Source organism: Myotis davidii, unplaced genomic scaffold (genome assembly GCF_000327345.1).
Source record: "Myotis davidii unplaced genomic scaffold, ASM32734v1 scaffold972, whole genome shotgun sequence".
NCBI lineage: Eukaryota > Metazoa > Chordata > Mammalia > Chiroptera > Vespertilionidae > Myotis > Myotis davidii.
In genome coordinates this window covers 228,248-251,241 of record NW_006283637.1, presented here as the reverse complement: position 1 = coordinate 251,241, position 22,994 = coordinate 228,248, and the positions used below count along the sequence as shown (strand labels likewise).

At 39.1% G+C, this 22,994-nt stretch overlaps 2 protein-coding genes across 2 annotated transcripts in view; both read right to left on the bottom strand.

Annotated features, from left to right (window-relative positions):
- ZNF317 (zinc finger protein 317) overlaps positions 1–5,346 on the bottom strand; it is a 15,775-nt gene extending 10,429 nt beyond the window's left edge. The window contains exon 1 of the mRNA XM_006753853.2: positions 5,153–5,346. The gene's annotated coding sequence lies outside the window, so the exon portion shown is untranslated. The remainder of the gene's footprint in view (positions 1–5,152) is intronic.
- Positions 5,347–19,374: 14,028 nt separating this feature from the next.
- Positions 19,375–21,384, bottom strand: LOC102769145 (olfactory receptor 7A10-like). Its single transcript, XM_006753859.1, has 2 exons — positions 20,847–21,384; positions 19,375–19,502 (listed from the first exon to the last, which is right to left on the bottom strand). Exons 1-2 carry the CDS (start codon positions 21,361–21,363, stop codon positions 19,375–19,377), a joined length of 645 nt encoding a protein of 214 aa, XP_006753922.1. The 5' UTR covers positions 21,364–21,384.
- Between the last annotated feature and the right edge of the window lie 1,610 nt (positions 21,385–22,994).

Sequence of the window (22,994 nt, the reverse complement as noted above, 5' to 3'; positions counted from 1 at the left end):
ATATATGAAGAACACACTGATGGTTGCCTGAGGCAGTGGTGGTGGATAAAATAGATAAAAGAGGTTAGGGAGCCTGAGGGAGGCAACCAATCCATGAGTCTCTCTCTCTCATCATATTTCTCTCTCTCTGTCTCTCCCCCTCCCTGCCACTCTTCCTAGAAATCAATGAAAAAAATATATATATCTTTGGGTGAGATTTAACAACAACAACTACAAAAAGAGGGGAAGAAAGAAGTACAAGTTTCCAGTCATAAAATAAGTCATGTGATGTATAGCATGGTAACTATAGTTAATTATATTGTACTGCATACTTGAAAGTAGCTAAAAGTGTGGATCTTGAAAGATCTGACCACAGGAAAAAATTTTTGAAACTATGTATGGTGATGGATATTAATACACATACCTGACAAAAATTTCATATTCAGATTAAAGCACTCCTACAAAACAATAAAAAAAGGCTAGAACTAAGACACTTCACGAAATGTAATGACAAATATAATAATCATGACAAAAGGTACTCAGCATCATTTGTTATCAGATGTTTAAATGCAAGTTAAAACAACATTAGTTTTTCATCAAAACTAATAGCATTTCAACCCACCAGAGAGGCCAAAATAAAACATCATAGCATTTCAACCCACCAGAGAGGCCAAAATAAAAGACTATCAGCATAATATCCCAAGAATGTGGCATACACCCTATCCTATATAATAAAAGCCTAATATGCAAATCGACGAATGGCCCAATGACCTGGCAAAATGACCAGTCGCTATGACGCACACTGACCACCAGGGGGCAGATGCTCAGTGCAGGAGCTGCCCCCAGCTTGCAGGCCCCAGGCCGGCCAAGGTGGGTGCCAGCAGAGTCCCCCAATCGCCCTGCTGGTCACCCCGCAGATCTGCCCTGATCACCGGGAAGGCCTAGGGGCCCTACCTGTGCACAAATTTCGTGCACTGGGCCTCTAATTCTCATATAATGATGGTGGAAATGTGAAATGGTTCAAACATTTTGCCAGTTTCTTAAATAGTAGGCCTACAATTTGACCAAGTATTTCCATGTCTAGATATTTACCCAAGAAACATTCTGATTCATAATAGCCAAAAAGTGTAAACAATGTAAATATCCACCAATAAGAGAGAAAAAACAAAATGTGACATGTACAATGAAATACTCCTCAGCAATAAAAAGAAACTACTGAGACACACAATATATGTTGACAAACAGAAGATAGACACAAGAAATTTTCTGATTCCAATTACATGATGTTCGTGAATAGGCAAAACTTATTTAAGTCAATGGAAGAACTAATTTAAGCCCATGGTAAAAAAGTGGTTACCTGATGGAGAACATGAGATGGTATTGGATAGACTGAGGAAAAACTACATGTATTTTTTTTAAATATATTTTATTGACTTTTTACAGAGAGGAAGGGAGAGAAATAGAGTTAAAAACATTGATGAGAGAAACACTGATCAGCTGCCTCCTGCATACTCCTGACTGGGGATGTGCCCGCAACCAAGGTACATGCCCTTGACCAGAATCGAACCTGGGACCTTTCAGTCTGCAGGCTGATGCTCTATCCACTGAGCCAAACCAGTTAGGGCTACAGGTATTTTTTTTTTAGTCAGTGGTTATATACAATGTACACAACTGTCCAAAAACATTAATCAAACTGATCACCTAATTCTGTGCATTTTCTTGTAATCTACACTTTAGAGTTAAAAGAAATTTTTCTTACTTTCTGGTCTCTAGTTATACAAAAATTCCTCCCACAACTAACTTATTATCTCTTCCTCTCCTATTACAAACAAGAGATGTCTGCCCTCCCTTCTAAGGCCAACATCTTCAGAGTAAATATATAAGTAAAATAAATTCAAAATGTTCAAAGAAAAAAGTAGAATAAAAAACATTCAAATCACCTGGGACTAGAAAAAATAAATGGAAAAAGATAAGGCAAATTCAACAACCAAATATATTAACACATAAAATGTTAATGGACTAAATGCTTAGCCCAGAGGGTGTGGCTTAGTGATTCCCATGAACCAGGAGGTGATGGTTTGATTTCCGGTCAGGGCCATGCCCAGGTTGCAGGTTCCTTCCCCAGTAGTGGGTGTGCAGGAGGCAGACGGTCAATTATTCTCTCATCATTGATGTTTCTAACTCACTCTCCCTCTCCCTTCCTCTCTGTAAAAAATCAGTAAAATATATTTAAAAAAAATAAATAAAATCAATAAAATATATTAAGAAATTAAAAAAGAAATGAAAATGCTTCAACTAAAATAGATATTCTCAAAATGGATTAAAATTCAGTTATATGCTGTGCCTAAGAGATATCTAACACATAAGAATATAACAAGAATGAAAATTTTTAAAAAATATAAGGCACACGCTTTTTTTAAAGCTGGTTTAAAAATATTAACACAAGACAAAATGGATTAAGGCAATAAAGCTCCGAGAGAAATCCAAGATATTACATAGTGAAAAGTATAACTGAAGAAAATGCTGTGTATACCTGCATATGTTATGACACAGCCTCAAAAGTACGAAAAAAATTAAAAAGGACGGCCGAAACCGGTTTGGCTCAGTGGATAGAGCGTCGGCCTGCGGACTGAAAGGTCCCAGGTTCGATTCCGGTCAAGGGCATGTACCTTGGTTGCGGGCACATCCCCAGTGGGGAGTGTGCAGGAGGCAGCTGATGGATGTTTCTCTCTCATCGATGTTTCTAACTCTCTATCTCTCTCCTTTCCTCTCTGTAAAAACTCAATAAAATATATTTAAAAAAAAAAATTAAAAAGGACAGACTCTAAGCACCACCAGAGCTCTCATTAATACAGTTCAGGCAGGTAATTCAATAACTATACCTAGTCTGATTAAGATGAAACAGTATATCCTGACTATAAAATCCAACCATGCAAGCACAATGTGTCTCAGAAAATGGCATCAATCTGACCAGTGCAATGAAGTTAAGCAAACTATGACTAAAGACAACAACAACAAAGTCATAGGAATGAAAATCTGAAAATTAAGAGAAAATTCTAAGCAATTCATAGGTCAAGGAAGTCATAATATTTAGAACTGAAATGTAATACTGCACTTCTGTGGGATGTTACAGATACCCAATGTAAGAAATTAGACACATCCCAAAAAAAGTAAAAGAAAACTATATAGAAAGTTTTGAAATAAAAAAAACATATTATAAAGTGCTTCAATCAAGTCAAAAGTTCTTTGAGAAAACAAAATTGACCAAATTATGACAGGATTTATATTTTTAAAAGAAATATGTGTGTGTGTATTATATATATGTGAAAAACTTAGCATTACAGATGTAGCAAAGATTAAAAATATGAGCACATTATTAACAACTTTGACTATACAATTTAAACCTTAGATGGAATGAATAGAAATTTTATCTACCATAATGAAATAGAGAATTTAGATGCCCTATAACCCTTAAAGGAATGGAAACAACAGCTTTAGAACTTCCCACAAAGCAAACTCCAGACCTAAACAGTTTTTCTTGGTACAGTTCCCTTTATGAAACAAGTCACTCTATTCTTAGGCAAAATACTGCCAAGTTTAGAAAAAAGTTTATATGGCTGGCATAAACCTGAATAGGACAGGAAAATTACAAACACAGATCCAAATCACCAAAAAATGATACAATAAGTATCCTTTCCAAGTAATTTATTTACCAATGCATATTTAATGTAATATTAGAAGTGTTCATTGATATAATTCACCGCTCTATCAGACAAATAAGAAAAGCATATTATTCACTCATTCATTCCATGTACCTATCACAAGCCAGGCATCCCTAGGTGTTTGAAATACATCAACAAACAGATATCCAAGTAGATGCTTGAAAGAAATAATCACTTATAAAAAGCTACAGCTGCTCATGAGGGAAAAAAAAGAAAAGCTCTTAAACTAGGGAAACAAGGAAGCTTCCTTGATCTAATAAATACTGTCTTTAAAAAACTTCCAGGCCCTGGCCGGGTAGCTCAATTAAAGCTTTGCCATATACACCAAGGTTTCAGGTTCCATCCCTGGTCAGGGCACATATAAGAAACAACCAATGAATGCATAAATATGAGGAACAACAAATCGATGTTTCTCTCTCTCAAAATCAATAAAAATATTTTTGAAAAAATAAAATTTAAGCCACAAGGTACCTAAAAAACAATGGGTATGTGTACGAACTCCACCTACAAGATATTTAGAAATCTCTAAATTAGAATGTGTAGTTGCATCATTATGGAAAAAAGATGTGCTTGAAAATACTTCAGAGCTTGAGTACATTAAAAAAATAATTACTAAAATTGGGAAATGTATTTTGGGAGAAATGCATATAAACAGTAGAATCCATAAAGAAAATCTTGGAGAAGAGGAGGATGCAATTTAGGAGTGCACAGGTTTCTGAGGTTTCATAATCTTTTCTTGGCCTGATTTGTGGATTTGCTTTATTGCTGTCCTTTTAACTGTGTCTATGTGTTTTCATGCATTTTTTTTTTTTGGCACATATGTCCTATAGAAAGATAAATCAAAGGAGCCAAATAAGATGGTAAAAATCAATGCAAACTGTCAGTAATCACAATAACTATTAATGGACTAACTCTCAAGTTAAGTAACAGTGCCCAACTGAATTTTTAAATTTAGTTACAGGCTATTTACATACGAGTCAACTAAAATTAATAAAATAAAAACAGACAAGTGCACCAAAAGTTTGAGTATAAAAAGCATTAAAGACAAGTGCTGCCAAAAACAATGTGCCTGTATGAATAGTAGACCAAACTAACCACAAAGAAAACTGACCACAAAAGCAAAAGAAAGGTACTTCATCCTCAAGGTCTCTAATTTCTGAGCCTCCATAATATCCCGAACTCACTCGGCCTGCCTTTTCTGTCTCCAGCCCAAGGTGTCAGGTGTTTGGTTTTTGTTTGTTTTTTGACCAGTCATTAGAGCCTAAATATGTCGCTAAATATGGTTTTAAATTTCAGTCCTCACGTCTCCACAGGGACTAAAACACACTACTGGCCGGGCCACCTGGCGTCCCAGTCCCAGGTCCAGGTCCCCATAACTCCTTGCCTTGCAGGCCTCTGGTGTTCTCAGAGACGCCGAGAGTAAAGGGTTAAACGAGGAAAGCCGGGCTTACCCCACTGAGGGTAACGTCGTCGGGGGCAGAGGTCACGGAAGCTGCCGCCGGAGGGCCGAGAAATTCAAACGGAAGGTCCAGTCTGCCGCAGGGAGGCGGAAGGTCACCAACAACTGGAGGAAATCGCAGGAGAGCTCTCTACAGCCTATGTGTAAAGCGCCTATCGCCTCCGGAGAATAATGGCTTCCGTTTCACTTCCGCCTTCTAAATCACGCGTGACTCATTGGCTGCTCTAACCCGGAAGCACAGAGCGGAAAGGATTCTGGGAAATGTAGTTCTGAGCTTAGGCGGGCATGCTGGTCAGGATACCCAGGTGGATTCTGATGGTTGAGCACCTGTTCCCAACTGCTAATTGTTTGAGAGCCTTGGGACTCCCTTTTCAAGCTTCTTATAATTAGTCTCTCTATACTCGCAACGACTCTCAACGCTTTAAATACAATTTATACACTTAAGACTCAAACGTCCACCTGCAGCCCTACACCTCTAACCCGAATTCCAAACTGAATGAGACATTCTCTACTTGGATATTTTATAAACACTTTAAAATGTCACAAATCAAACTCCAGATTCCACCTTCTCAAACTCAGATAACAGCGACCTTATCTTTCCACTTGTAAACTTTGGCAACACCCTCAACCCTTTTGTTTGTCCCATTGATCCACCAGAGTGGTTAGTTTTACCTTGACCAGTAACCCAGCACCTGATCACTTTGCCAGAAATGTTTTCCATGCCCCTGTGTCAACTCAAGAGAGGTCATGGCAAGACTCAGAAAAGTCAGGGTTAGCACTTCATGGTCCTCTTTTGTGATACCTGAGCCAGAAAATTAGGAGGCACAGCTTCCAGGTAAAGACGTTTATCTCGGTGGTGTGAGCATTAATGGAGCACAAAGAAATATCCACCGCCTAACAAAAGTTCTAACCCTAACTCTCCCAAGAGACTAAATTGCCTACCACCTGTTTCTCCTTTTGTATAAAAGGGCCACATCCTAAAGTTGTTGCAAAACTCAAAAGAGAAATGCAAGTAACTGATTACTTCTCATCAGGGATAAGAAGTTGGCAGTTTAAGCCCAACTTGAGAAGTGAGCAAACGTGGAAAGACTCCAGGCAGGAGTGTCAGAGACAGCAGGAGCACTGCTCAGCTACTGGTCTTACTGGCTTTGAGTCCATGTATATTCTTCTAAATTCTCCCATTCAACTACACCAAGCACAGGGAAGATTCCTTCTCGAACCCTGCCTTCTGGGGAAAGGGAAATCTTTGTGTATTGTTGGTGGGATTGCAAATTGACTTGGCCACTATGAAAAACAGTATGGATGGTCTCAAAAAATTCAAAATAGAATTACCTTAGTGACCCAGTAATTCTACTTCTGTGTATTTATCTTTAAAAAATTCAAAACACTAATTTGAAAAGATATATGCACCTCTATATTTACCACAGTGTTATTTAAAACAAATGGCAAGATATGAAAGCAACCTAAGTGCCCATTAATACATGATTGGATAAAGATGTGGTACATACTATATACAACAGCCATAAAAAAGAATGACATAGCCCTAACCAGTTTGGCTCAGTGGATAGAGCGTCAGCCTGCGGACTGAAGGGACCCAGATTCGATTCCAGTCAAGGGCATGTACCTTGGTTGCGGGCACATCCCCAGTAGGGGGTGTGCAGGAGGCAGCTGATTAATGTTTCTCTCTCATCAATGTTTCTATCTAAAATATATTTTTTTAAAAAAAGAATGACATATTACATTTATGACAACATAGATAGATGGACCTAGAGGATATTATGCTAAATGAAATAAGTCAGACAAAGAAAGACAAATACCATATAATTTCACTTATATATGGACTCTAAAGAGCAAAATGAATGAACAAACAAAACAGAAACAGACTCATAGATACAGAGAACAAACTGATGGCTGCCAGAAGGGAGTGGGTTGGAGGTCTGGGTGAAAAAGATGAAGAGGTTAAGAAGTTCAAATTGGCCGTTTCAAAATAGTCATCAGGATGTAAAGTACAGCATAGGAAATATAGTCAATAATATTTTAATAACTATGTGGTGACAGGTGAGTACTAGATTTATCAGGGAAATCATTTAGTAAATTATATAAATGTCTAATTATGATAGGCAATTAGACAGACATGAACAAAGCAATGGAGATGGGCCAGGTACTAAAGGTCACCAGGGCAGAAAGCCTCAGTTGCTTATTATAGAGTGGGATCTCAGCCCCCTAGCATATCTCTGGTCATTCGACTGGGACCCCCAACCCCCACCTTTCATATTGCTGGTCATTCCATTTCCAGCGGTTCTCAACCTGTGTGTCGTGACCCCTTTGGGGGTTGAATGACCCTTTCACAGGGGTCGCCTAAGACCATTGGAAAACACATATATAATTTCATATTGTTTTGTGATTAATCACTATGCTTTAATTATGTTCAGTTTATAACAATGAAACTGGGGGTCACCACAACATGAGGAACTGTATTAAAGGGCCGCGGCATTAGGAAGGTTGAGAACCACTGGTTTAGACCCTCTGACCTTTCCTCCTTAGAGATCACTTCTAAGCCTTAGTTGTATCTCAGCTCCAGGCTCGGCAAAGCAGCAACACCTGACAAGTGATGCCAAGGTTGACCTCAGAAAAGCTGCATTGAATAATGACCCTGGCACTGACCCATCAATCAGTGGAGACCCAACCCTGAAAGGGCACACCTGGAAAGCTGCTGAATCGTCTATTGAGAGCTTCCCCTGGGACCTCCCCTAAAATCTCCACCCTTAAAACCTTTAGATCAGCGGTTCTCGACCTGTGGGTCACGACCCTTTGGGAATCTTTTTAAAATCCTGATTTCTGGGCCTCATCCTCCGGAAATTCTGTTTCTTTGTTATGGGGTGGGGCCACAACATTAGTAACAAAGAAACAGAATTTCCGGAGGATGATTCCCAGGTGATTCTAATGTGCAGCCAAGGTTGAGAACCACTGGACTAGACAAATAGGCTGTGCTGCTACTCCAGGTATTGTGCCTGCCTATACAACCTACGGGCACCTGCTCTTGAGAACTATTAAAAGTCTTGTTTTCACCATACTTCTGTCTCCAGCCCATTATTTTAATTCAGACAGGTGAGCATTTCTCATTCAGATGCTGGATATTTTCCATTTGCTGCTAGCTCATATTCTTCCCTGCCCGGTTGCCCAGGAAGGCTAATCTTATTGTCTACATTAAGAGATTTATTTGCCCTCTGGCTTCCTGTTGGGTTGTGTCAATGGGGTAGGATTAGCAAAAGGGAAGAAGGCTGAGATTTAGATATTTATTCCCTTGTGTTCCTCCCTGCAGGCCACTGAGGGCTGGCTGCACCCATCAGACCAAATTCTCTACTCCTGTAATGCAAATTTCTCTTAATAGCCATCAATTACTGCACAATGCCTTGTGATTTCCCCAAACCCTGCCCATACTTTTGTAAATATGGCCTTATTACACTCTTCTCAAGTTATTCTAAATTCAGTGTGTCATCTGAAGCCTTTTGGGACTTGATGGATAGAGTAAAGGGTAGCAGGATTGGCACCAGAAAAGAAACTCTCAAAGTAGGAGTCGAGGACTGGGTTAGTTACACTTTGAAAAGCTCCAGGATGACCTCGTTGTGAGGGGAAAATGGGGCTTGGGGAACACATGGCAGAAAGTGGCATCACAATTACTCAAGTTATCATCAATGCCAGTCTTGTATGAGGTGCAGGGGAAAGCACTGGGAAAGCAAGTGATGCAGTCCCACGCATTGCTGTGGCAATAAGAGTGTTGTAACATTTGTAGAATCCCCCACTTAAGACAGCCAGAGAGAGACACACACACAGGAAAAGGAAAATATTACAAGTTGTGAATCGCACCTCCAATAAAAAAAAAAAAGAACAACTGCAGTGATTTTTCTCTGAGTATAATAGTTGTTAAAGAACAAAATTCAACCGAGCAAATTTGTGATAGACTCGCCTTTCTCTGGAATGTGATTTCTAAACCCACCCATCCCTGGAATGGCGAGGACTCACTGACCTTTCCGTGGAATGAGATTACTAAACCCACCCGTGCCTGGAATGGCGATGATTTACTGCAAATGTGATATGGCCCCACCCCAGAAGGAACACCTTGTATGGACATATACATTGACTAACCAACCAGCTCTCGCCAAGCACCCCAAGCCCTTGTGCCTTCCTCATTATTCCTTAAAAAGAGTTCTAACCACTGCACATTCTGCTGCCATCTCCTTTCCGAGACAGCCCAGCAGGTCTTTCCTCTGATAAAGCTTGTGTCACCTGATTTCTGGCCTCCGACTGATCTTTCAATTTGAAGATGCAATTGGCTCTAATAAGCTATTCGTGAATTGGACAGCATCCCATGTAGCCACCAGAAGGGTGCTCCAAGGGGTTGTACAAAATGGAAAGTTTTTACCAGAAGAAGAGTGGGCAAGAGGGCTACTAACAAAAGAAAAGAACGGATTGTTTTTAGACCAGGACATCTACTACTAGGGGGAAGGGAATAGCAATCGTTTTCATCATATGAATTTCCTGCTATTTCTATTGGGGTTAGAGAGGGCCCATGTGACAGGTGATATCATGGTGTTGACCAGAAAATTCCAGACTTTTTGACTAAATGTCTGGGAGAGGTTGAAGCAGCAATTAGGTCAGGTATTAAATCTAGGTTTGGTAGCATTAGCTTTAGCACAAGTGACTCCATTTTGGGCTAGTGTTTTTCTTTCACATCACCATACTATTACCTCCATCCTATCACATAGCCATGTAGTTACCATTTATTTTTTCATGGTGAGAACATTTGAGATCTACTCTTTTAGCAACATTCAAATACAAGATGTAGCATTATTAGTATAATCGCATTGCTACACATTACAACCCCAAAGTTGTTAATCTGATAACTGTACGTTTGTGCTTTTTTTCAGTTGAGCTCACTCTCTCTTCCACCTCATGTTGTGGTATTTCCTTCCTTCCTTCCTTCCTTCCTTCCTTTTTTCTTTTTCTTTTTGTCAAAGGCAAACAACAAAAACTGAGCAAGTAAGGAGGTTGATTTTATTCAGGCTATTGCAATAGGGAAAACTACCCACATTTGAAAATCAGAGTGTCTCCGCAGGGTGGTTTTGTTTTAAAATTTTATAGGGAAAAATAGGCGAGTTATAGGTGGAAGGATTGCACATTTGGGATTATTGCTGTAATCAGGGGAGTCTGTTAGCTGAACAAGAAATGTTTACCTTTGTGTCTAGATGTTTTGTTGGAAAGGGGACAAACATTTCACCTACTCATTTATGAGACAAAAGAATGGGAATTTGGAGCGGTTGTGTCTGGCCTTGTTATAGGTAAACAAGCTGGTCATCAGTGAGTCTTATCCATGTCACCTGGGAAAGGGAGGTTCTTTGTGGTAGTAGGTCATTCCTGAAACATGGTTTTCCAACAGCACAGGTAAAGTTCAATATTGTTACTCTGCTCTATTTGAAACACAGATACAAATGTCTGCTTTACTCTAAGACACCTTACCTGTCTTCAATTAAAACATTATTTTATTTTTTGAGCAGTGGTTTTCAACGGAGAACATTTTGCAGTGCTGGAGATTATTTTGTGGTGTCACAACTGGGTTTTGGTAGGGTGCTACTGGCATCTAATGGTGGAATCTGGAAATGCAGCTAAACATCTCAAAGGCCCAGGAGAACCTCCCACAGAATGAAATGGTCACAAATTCGGTTTGGCTCAGTTGGCTCAGTGGATGGAACGTCGGTCTGCGGACTGAAGGGTCCCGGGTTCGATTGAAGTCAAGGGCGTGTACCTTGGTTCCTGGCACATCCCAGGTCGGGGGTGTGCAGGAGGCAGCTAATCAATGTTTCTTGCTCATCTGTTTCTAACCCTCTATCCCTCTCCCTTCCTCTCTGTAAAAAAATCAATAAAATATATTTTAAAAAATAATCACTTTAATGTTTCAATCAAAATACATAGGGTAGATACATAGGGTAGCACTGGCCAGCATGGCTAAGTGGTTAGAACATTAGCCTGTGCACTGGAGGGGTCAGTTTCAATTTCAGACAATGGCATGTATCTTGATTGCAGCCTTGATCCCTGGCCCTGGTTGGGATGTGTATGGGAGGCAACCAATTGATGTGTCTCTCTCACATCAATGTTTCTCTCTCTCTCTTTCTCCCTCTCCCTTCCACTCTCTCTAAAAAAACAATCAATGGGAAAATATCCTTGGGTAAGGATTAACAAAAGGCAAAACAAAGAAAGAAAGAAAGAAAGAAAGAAAGAAAGAAAGAAAGAAAGAAAGAAAGAAAGAAAGACCCATATATATGCTCTCTACAAGAGACCCACTTCGGAATGAAAGATACACACAGACTAAAAAGTAAAGGGATAGAAAAAGACATTTCATGCAAATAGAAAAAAAGCTGGGGTAGCAATAGTTATACCTGACAAAATAGACCAAAACAAAGGCTATAGTAAGAGACAAAGGACACTACACACTGATAAAAGGAGCAATCCAACAAAAGGACATAATTTTGGTAAACATTTATGTACCTACATAGGAGCACCTAAATATGTAAAGCAAATCTTGATGGACATAAAAGTAATAGAGTCGCCCTAGCCGGTTTTGCTCGGTGGATAGAGCATCGGCCTGTGGACTGAGGGGTCCCAGGTTTAATTCTGGTCAAGGGCATGTACCTTGGTTGCGGGCACATCCCCAGTTGGGGGTGTGCAGGAGGCAGCTGGTCGATGTTTCTCTCTCATCGATGTTTCTAACTCTCTATCCCTTTCCCTTCCTCTCTGTAAAGAAATAAATGGAATATATTTTTTAAAAAAAGTAATAGAGTCACAGTAGGGGATTTTAACACTCCATTGACATCACTGGGTAGATCTTCTAGACAGAAAGTCAACAAGAAAACAGTGGCCTTAAATGACACACTATCCTCAGAGTATTGCACACCAGAGCAGCAGAATGGGGATTCTTTTCTAGTGCACATGGAACATTTTCTAGGACAGACCACATATTAGGACACAATACAAGTCTCAGTAAGTTTAAGAAGATTGAAATCACATCAAGCATCTTCTCTGAAAGATGCTATAAACTAGAAATCAACCACAAGAAATAAAAACTGAAAAAAACACACAAAATCATGGAGGCTAAATACCATATTACTAAATAATGAATGGGTTAATAATGAGATCAAGGAATAAATCTAAAAGTACCTTGAATCAAATGAAAATGAGAACGCAACAACCCCAAATCTATGGGACACAGTGAAAGCAGCCGTGAGGAAAATTCATAGTATTACAGGCCTACCTAGGGAAACAGGAGAAAACTCAAGCATTCTACCTTTACACTTAAAGGAACTTGGAAACAACAATAAAATAAAGCCTAAAGTGAGTAGAAGGAAGGAAATAATAAAGATCAGAGCAGAATAAACAAAATAGAATCTAAAAAGCAATATAAAAGATCAATGAAACCAAGAGCTGGTTCTTTGAAAAGATAAACAAGATTGACAAACCTTTAACCAGACTCATCAGAAAGAATAAATAAGATCAGAAACAAAGAGGAGACGTAACTATATGCCAACAAATTGGAAAATCCGGAAGAAATGGATTAATTCCTAGAAAGATACAATCTGCTAAAATTGAGTCAGGAAATTGGATTATACAGATTACAACTAGTGAAACTGAAGCGGTAATTATAAACTCCCAACAAACAAAAGTCCTGGACCAGATGAATTCACAGATGACTTTTACCAAACATTCAAGGAACTAATACCTATCCTTCTCAAACTATTCCAAAAATCTCAAGAGGAGGAAAAATTCCCATGCTCATTTTATGAGGCCAGAATTATCCTACTTTCTAAACCAAATAAAGACACTACAAAGAAAGAAAATTATAAGCCAATATTTCTGATGAATGCAGATGCTAATATCTTTAACAAAATTTTAGCAAGTTGGATCCAGCAATATATAAAAAAGATCATATACCATGATCAGGTGAGATATATTGCAGGGATACAAAATTGGTACAATATCCAAAGATCAATAAGCATGATATACCACATAAACAAAATGAAGGCTAAAACCCACATGATCATATCAATTGATGCAGAAAATGCATTTAATAAAATCCAGCACCCATTTATGATAAAAACTCTCAATAAAGTGGGAATAATGAGAACATATCTCGCCCTAACTGGTTTGGCTCAGTGGATGGAGCGTCAGCCTGCGGACTGAAGGGTCCCAGATTCGATTCTGGTCAAGGGCATGTACCTTGGTTGAAGGCACATCCCCAGTAGGGAGTGTGCAGGAGGCAGCTGATCAATGTTTCTCTCTCATCGATGTTTCTAACTCTCTATCCCTCTCCTTTCCTCTCTGTAAAAAATCAATAAAATATATTTTTAAAAATTGAGGTATATTTATTATACCTCAATATAATAAAGCCATATATGACAAACACACTCAACATCATAAAATATATTTTTAAAAATTGAGGTATATTTATTATACCTCAATATAATAAAGCCATATATGACAAACACACTGTCAACATCATATTCAGCGGGTAAAAACTAAGTGTTTCCCTTAAGATCAGGAATGACACAGGGTTGTCTGCTTTAACCTTGCATATTAGTCCTAGCCACAGTGATCAGAAAAGAAGAAATAAAAGGCATCCAAATTGGAAAGGAGGAAGGAAAACTGCCTCTATTCACAGGTGACTTGATATTATATATAGAAAACCCTAAGCACTCCACCAAAAAGCAACTAGATTTAATAAATGAATTCCATAAAGTAGCATAATATAAAATTAATATCCAGAAATTGATGGAAACTAAGAAAACTTCCATTTACTATTGCCACAATAACAATAAAGGTACCTAGGAATAAATCTAACCAAGGAGGTAAAAGACCTGTACTCAGAAAACGATAGGACATTGAAGAAAGAAATTGAAGAAGATACAAAGAAGTAGAAGCATATACCATGCTCATGAATTGGAAGAATTAACATCATAGTTCCTATTATCCAAAACAATCTATAGATTCAATGCAATTCCTATTAAAATATCCATAGCATATTTCACAGATCTAGAACAAATATTGAAACATCTATATAGAACAAAAGAAGACCCTGAATAGTTGGAGGTATCACAATACCTGATAGCAAATTATACTACAAGGCCATTGCAATCAAAACTTCATGGTACTGTCATAAGAACAGGCAGAGAGATCAATGGAAAGAACACAGAGCCCAGCAATCAACCCATGCCTTTACGGTCAATTAATATTTAACAAAAGAGGCAAGAACATAACAATAGGGGGAAAAACAGTCTCTTCAATAAATGGTGTTGGGAAATTTGGATAGGTACATGAAAAAAATGAAACTAGACCACCAACTGACACCATACACAAGAATAAACTCAAAATAGATAAAAGACTTCAATATAAGTTGTGAGACCATAAAACCATAAAGTATAGAAGAAAAGATAGGCAATAAAATCTCAGACATTTCTTATACCAATATTTTTGCCAATATTATCTCCTAGGGCCAGGGAAATAAAGGGAACAATTTAAAAACGGAACTACCACAAACTAAAAAGCTTCTGCACAGCAAAGGAAACCATCAACAAAATGCAAAGGGAACCCACTGTATGAAAGAACATATCTGTCAAGGATACATCTGATAAGGGGTTAATTTTCAAAATATATAAAGAACTTATACAATCAATTAATATTTAACAAAAGAGGCAAGAACATAACAATAGGGGGAAAAACAGTCTCTTCAATAAATGGTGTTGGGAAATTTGGATAGGTACATGGAAAAAAATGAAACTAGACCACCAACTGACACCATACACAAGAATAAACTCAAAATAGATAAAAGACTTCAATATAAGTTGTGAGACCATAAAACCATAAAGTATAGAAGAAAAGATAGGCAATAAAATCTCAGACATTTCTTATACCAATATTTTTGCCAATATTATCTCCTAGGGCCAGGGAAATAAAGGGAACAAGAGGGCCAGGGAAATAAAGGTAACAATTTAAAAACGGAACTACCACAAACTAAAAAGCTTCTGCACAGCAAAGGAAACCATCAACAAAATGCAAAGGGAACCCACTGTATGAAAGAACATATCTGTCAAGGATACATCTGATAAGGGGTTAATTTTCAAAATATATAAAGAACTTATACAACTCAACACCAGGAAGATAAACAATCTAATTTAAAAATTGGCAACGAACCTGAATAGACACTTCTCCAATGAGGACATTTAGATGGCTAATAGACATATGAAAAAATGCTCAACATCACAAATCCTCAGAGATTTGCAAATTAAAACCATAATGAGGTATCACTTCACATCTGCCAGAATGGCTACCATGAATAAACCAACAAACAAGTGTTGACGAGGATGTGGATAAGAGGGAACCCTTGTGTACTGTTGGTGGGAATGCAGACTAGTGCTGTCACTGTGGAAAACAATATGGAGTTTCCTCAAAAAATTAAAAATGGAACTGCCTCTTGACCCAGAGACCTCATTTTTGGGAATCTATCCTAGTAATTCTGAAACACCAATTCCACCAAATATATGCATGCCTATATTCATAGCAACATTATTTATAATAGCCAAGATCTGAAAATAGCCCAAGTGCCCATCAGTAGAGGAGTGAATAAAAAGTTGTGGTACATTTATAAAATGGAATACTACACATTGGTAAAAAAAAAAAAAAAAAAAAAGGAAATCTTACCCTTTGTGGCAGAATGGATGAACCTGGAGATTATTATGCTAAGTGATATAAATCTGTCAGAGAAAGATAAGTACCATATAATCTCACTTATATGTGGAATTTAACAAAAGTAAACTGTCAAACAAAATAGAAAAAGAGGCATGGATACATGGAATAGACTGACAGTTGTCAGAGAAGAGGGGGGAGGAAGTACTGGATAAAAGGTAAAGAGATTAGCCAAAGAACATATAAGCATAACCCACAGACACAGGTAACAGCGTGGTGATTGTCAGAGAAAGGGCAGGGGGCAGGGGCTGGGTGAGGTAGGTGAAGGGGATGAAATGGGGACATATGTAATAGTGTCAATAAATTAAGAAAGCTAAACGGATCCAAATGTTGGAGAGGCAGGGGGCGGTAAAATCGCTTCTCACCTTTCCATTGGGAAAGAACCATGCTTTAAAGGTTGGGCAAAAATGTCTGAAAAAACTAAATTTATTTTGAGGTGCAGAAAAAAAGCAGGCTCAAACAACTTTAAAATGCAACTTGATTTCCCCCTTGGAATTATTGATCATTACTCATTTGTTTGTTACCTATTATTTAAATCACTACAGCTGAACTTGGATTTTTATATGAAGTTTGTCAAATTTTAGTTATAAAAATTCAGGGAAGGAAGAACCTCAGATATTAGTTGAGAAACAGAATAAGGTAGGAAGCAAACTTTTCATAATGGGCTATATAGTAAACATCTTAGGCTAGGTGGGACTAAAGAAAAACTTACTTCTCACTGTGTCTCCTTTAATGCCATACTTAATACTTCTTCTTATCTTTAAAATTGATTTTAAGAGAGAGGAAGGGAGAGGGAAGAAGGAGGAGGGGGAGGAGGAGGAGAGAAACATCAATTTGTTATTCCACTTATTTATGCATTCATTGGTTGATTCCTGTATGTGCCCTGACCAGGGACCGAATGGCAACCTTGGCATATTGGGATAATACTCTAACCAACTGAGCAACCTGGCCTAGGCCAGTACTTCACTTATGATACTCTAGCCACAGATGTGTGTGTTTGTGTGTGTGTGTAGAGGGATTCCCACTACACCAAACAACTATCAGATTTTCTGGATATCAGCTGGGTGTCCTACAATTTAACTCAGTCTGACACTACCTACCCAGACATAGCATCTCTGACAGGTTATGGGCTTAGTACCAAAAGACTGCTTCCTCTCCTCCCTCCCCCCCAGCCAGATGAAGAAACACACAGGGCTGGGTCCAGAAGTGTCCTGAGCACAGGAGCTTCTGTCCTGTTGAGTTTGGAGCATGTCACCCTTCCAGCCCTTACAGGCGTTCTTATTCACCAACCCAGAAGTTCTCCAAACTCCATTCTTTTAGGATTTTGTGGAGGCCTCATTATATAGGCGCAACCAGTTCAATCATGGGTCATTGGAGATTGATTCACCCTCCAACACCTCTCCCCCACCAGCTGAGATATAACTGACATATAACATTGTGCCAATTTAAAGTGTACAACGTGTTGATTTGATATACTTACATATTGCAAAATGATTGCCATAATAGCATTAGATAACATCACCATACATCTCATAAATGCCTTTTTTAATGTGTGTGGTAGTGAGAACACTTAGGATCTACTCTCTTAGCAACTTTCCAACCCACTAATCACAGGTTGGTCCTTACGGAAATCAGACACTTAGTCAAGAGTTGTGTCCCAGGAAGTAGGGACAAAGACCAAATAATTGTTATTGTATCATAGAGACAATAACAATTGTTCACCAACCCAGAAGTTTTCCAAATTCCATTCTTTTAGGATTTTATGGAGGCCTCAGTTTCTAGCCCCTCATTCATACAAGCTTTCTCCCCACCACATTCTTAAAGATTACGTAGAACATACCTCAGAAAATAGGTACTTCTGCTTAGAAAGACTGTTCCCTTCCTGAAGCTGGCTTTTAGTTGGTACGGAAATAGCTTCAAACCCAAGAAAGCATTGATTGAAGGATCTGTATTCAGAACTTCTGCTGCCGGTAATTGTAGATTGGGAAATTTGGACCAACCCTCCAGCTGAAGATAATGAAGTCTGATGTCATGTACATTAAAAAGTGTAACTTAAAGCACCAAAGATTTCAATGCTAGTAAGAAGTCACTGCAGTGGAATCTCCAAAAGTTGAGCCCTGGCTGGGTACCTCGGTTGGTCGGGATATTGTTCTGATGGACCAAGGTTTGGCGTTTAATCCTCAGAAAATCTGGTCTGAGCACATGCAGGAATCAACCAGTGATTCCTGGGTGGAACAACAAATTGATGTGTGTGTTTCTCTTTCTCTCTTGCGCGCTCTCTCTAACTCTCTCTCACACTTCCTCTCTCTATCTAAAAAAAAGAAAAATAAAGTTGAACCCATAGACCCAGGCGCAGGTGGTAGGGAAAATGGGAAGATGTTTGTCAAAGGTACAAACTTCCAGTTAGAGATGAATAAGTTCTGGGGGTGTACTGTCTATAGCAGGGGTGGGCAAACTTTTTGACTTGAGGGCCACAATCGGTTCTTAAACTGGACCAGAGGGCCGGAACAAAAGCATGGATGGAGTGTTTATGTGAACTAATATAAATTCAAAGTAAACATCATTACATAAAAGAGTACAGTCTTTTTTTTTTAGTTTTATTCATTTCAAACGGGCCGGATCTGGCCCGCGGGCTGTAGTTTGCCCATGGTTGGCCTACAGTATGGTTACTATCCTATATAATAAAAGCCTAATATGCTAAGTGTCTGGTCGTCCATTCAACCAATCAAAGTGTAATATGCTAATAATATGCTAAGGCCTCTCAACCACTAGCTATGATGTGCACTGACCACCAGAGGGCAGATGCTCGAACCGGTAGGTTAGTTTGCTGCTGGGGTCTGGCCAATCAGGACTGAGTGAGACGAGCCAGACATACCCTGGAGCCCTCCTGTGGTCCCTCCCCAGCTGGCCAACCTCTCGTGTCTCTCCTCGGCCCTGATTATGCGTTGGTGGGGTCCCTCTGCCTGGCCTGTACCCTCTTGCAATCTGGGACCCCTTGGGGGATGTCGGAGAGTCAGTTTCGGCCCGATCCCGCAGGCCAGGCTGAGGGACCCCACTGGTGCATGAATTTGAGCACCGAGCCTCTACTAATTAATAATACTGCATTGTGTACTTGAAAGTTGCTAACAGAGTAGATCCTAAATGTCTCTCCCTAAAAATAAAAGGTGATCATGAGATGTGTGGCGGTATTAGCTAATGCCATGGTGGTAATACTTTTGAAATACACCTTAAATTTACACATGTTATATGTCAGTTATCTCTCAATAAAGCTGGGGGGAAATGGGGACTGGGAAGGCCAAATGGTGGAATATTACTGCCTGGAGACTAGGAGAGGATAGCGCTCCAGGCAGGTGAGCCAGATACTCTGGCTGAATTCTTCCTTGAGGTGGTCTAGAAGAGGCAGCTGAGTGACTAATATGAGCTTTAGGTGTCTGCAGACTCAGGAATGAAGGGTATCTTGGGTTGATACCCCAGAGGAATATTTCTTAGAAACAGAGGAGAACTGGAAGCAATCCAATGGGTGTATGGACTACAGCCTGGTTTCCCCCCACCTGGAAGGACCAGAAAAAGCTCATGTACTTACAGAACATTACTATCAGACAAAGTAGACTTTAATGCAAAAACATATGCAGAGATAACAAAGGTAACTTTATAAACATAAAAGATTCCAGGCACCAGGAAGACATAACAATCTTGAATATTTGTACTCAATGGCCCATTGATTGAACTACAAGCAGAAGTAGACAAATTCAGTACCACTCTGAGTGATTTTAACATACTTCACTCCATAAATGATACAATAAGAAGACAAAAAAATCAGTCAAAATAAATAAGCTTTAAACATGATTTAAAAACTTGACTTATATCGAAACTTGGATATATATAGAAAATGCACTGGGTTGACAGAATTTCATATTTATCAAAATATGACATTTATTTTTCATGACAGACTATGTTCTAAGTTTGACCACAAGTGCTACAAAGGCAAGTCTCAATAAATTTCAAAGGATTAAAATTATACAGGGTATTCACAATGCAATATATTATAAATCAATAACAAAAGCATAAGGAGATCCTACATATACCTGGACATTATGAAATGCACTTTTATGTAACTCATGGATTAAACAAAAAATCTCAGTAGAATCTACTCAAATTTATTTCTCTGTTTAGATTCTAGCACAAAGGAGAACAAAATAAAGAAAAAGATGATGATGACTCAAAGGGGAGGGTGAAATGAGAATTTATTTAATCAATATTTTAATGTGGAGGCAAATGAGTTTTTACTACAAGTTCACTAACATCCAATAATTATTCATTAAATTTTACTAGTACTTAATAGAAACATATATATTAAATTATCTCACATATCCCAATATATGAGAAATATTCCCAATATCACTATTAAGTGTGTGATTAATATTACCCTGCCTATTTTGTAGATGGTGAACTGAACTCAGAGTTAAGTTAGCTGATAAATGACAAGTAGTAAAACACAGAACAGCAGGATTTAATACAAAGCTATTTGACTAGAAAGTCCATGATTAACCACTTTGCTAGAAGAATTGAATTATGGAAGAGTGATGATTTCTGGCATACCCAGTATTTCATGCCCTTTGACTCATCTAGAAGCTCACACCCAAGGCAAATGACAGAATCATGAAAAGGAACCTGTTCTAGAGATGAACTTCCTTAAAGCTCCCTTTATGTCTCTATTCCTCAGGCTGTAGATGAAGGGGTTCATCATGGGAATGACTACTGTGTACATCACTGAGGCCACTGCCCTGCTCCTGGAGGGGAGAGAGGATACAGAACTAAAGTAGACTCCAACACAAGTCCCATAGAACAAGAAAACAACAGTAAGGTGAGACCCACAGGTGGCAAAAGCTTTATACTTTCCACCAGCTGATGGGATTCCCAGGACTCCATCAGACTGGGGAGCAGGGCATTTATAAAGCTAATGAGCAAGGAAAGAAGAACCAGCAGACCACAACGGCAAGGGTTCATGATGACCGTGTAATACAGAGGGTGGCAGATGGCCACGTAGCGGTCATAAGCCATCACAGTGAGGAGCAAATTGTCCATACACATAAAAAAAAGGAAAAAGTAGACCTGAGTGAGGCAGCCTGCGTAGGTGATGGCCTTGTTTCCTGTCTGGATGTTCACCAGCATCTTGGGGACTATCGTGGAGGTGAAGCAGATGTCAACAAAGGACAGGTTGGAGAGGAAGAAGTACATGGGAGTGTGGAGGTGGCAGTCAGAGCTGACCCCTAGGATGATGAGCAGGTTTCCAAGCACAGTGACCAGGTACATGGTCATAAACAGCCCGAAGAGAAGGGGCTGTAGCTCTGGGTCCTCTGAGAGGCCCACCAGGAGGAATTCTGCTACATCTGTTTGATTTTCTGACTCCATGTTATGGATGAGTCTGCAGGAAAATAGAGGCATGAGTTACAATGAAACAGACATCACTTGTTTGACACGAGTCGTTGAGCTGTGCCTTAAATTCTAGTAATATTTAAACAATTCTCCCCTTCAGGTTTCTCTACTCATTCCTTCCTTCACCAAGTAATTTTTGAGTGACTTGTATGCATCATGTATTTTTTCCAATGGTATAATTAAAAAAAATGAAAACAAGCGCTGTTTTATTTTATTAAGGAACTATCATGGCCACATGCCATTTTAAAATCTAGGATTAAATTCTAGTAGTTTCTTCTTACGGCACCAAACCTGGTTAGATGACTTAATTTTCTCAGAGAATAGTACTGCCCTCCAAGCACTCTTTTATTAAAAATTGATTTTAGAGAGAGGGAGGGAGAGAGAGAGAAAGAGAGAAATATAGATTTGTTGTTCCACTTATTTATGCATTCTTTGGTTGTTTCTTGTATGTGGCCTGACTGGGGATCGAACAAACAACCTTGGTGTATCAGGATGACGCTCTAACCAACCGAGCTATGCAGCAGGGCTCCTCCGAGCACTCTTGAGTGCATTCAAACCCTAGCATCTTTGCGGAGAAATCTTCCCAAGGAACCAGTGAAGGTCCAGCACATCCTCGTGGATCGCTTCAGGGGCATTCTATCCCATAAACGCCCTGTGGTATTAAGTACTTTTCCATTATTGTCTAGCCATCACCACCACCTAACTCCACAACTCTTTTCATCTTGCAAAACTAAAACACTAAGTCCCCATTCTGCCCTCCCCCTAGGCCCCGGCAACCTGTATTCTGACTGCTGTATATCACATAAGTGGAATCAGACAGTGTTATTATTTCTGTAATTGGTCTGACTGTCAAAGTCCTCACTCTGGCAGCCAGGTTCCTACATCATCTGGCCCCTGTAATAGTTACACATGAGGTGATGTCCTTTCAGCAATCGCCGCCTCCTAAAACTAACACTGCACATTGTGGCTGAGTCAATACATTGTTAAGTGTGAATCATTCTAAGAGCTGGTATGCAAATACCAGCACAAAACATTATGGATGAAAATGTGTCATTTTCTGTTTTAGACAAAACTGAACTAATCATTTCAGGATGTGTGCTTTGGAAAGACATTCTTTTTTATTTATTATTATTTAGTAGGGAGCACATGTTCTTAGCATAAGTGAAGGAAGACTGGAGTGCATGGAGTGTTGAGAAAGCAAAGGAGATAAGTGAGCATTTTTTTTCTGCCCTTGTACTGGAGGGAGAGGGAGAGAACTGCTGAACTAACCCAAAAAACATTCAGCCACTTTACAGGTCCACAGCTCAAACGATGGTTTCTGAGGGAGGAAAGACATAGTCTATTGATGAGAGAAAGAAAAGAGGTTGAGCAATGTTCATAGGACATTTGTGTCCCTCAAATGAATAGGATGCTTTGTGCATTAGATAAGATAGGGTCTCACTACTAGGGGCTTAGTGGATATTTTAGAAATATCAGCTATAATTATTGCCATTGCTATTATTATTTTTTAATAACAACATAATTGCTATAGGAGGCTGTGTGGAAACTGTTGAGATTGGTTTAGGATATTTCTTTTCCCTTCCCTGTCCTGATACACGGGCTGTTAC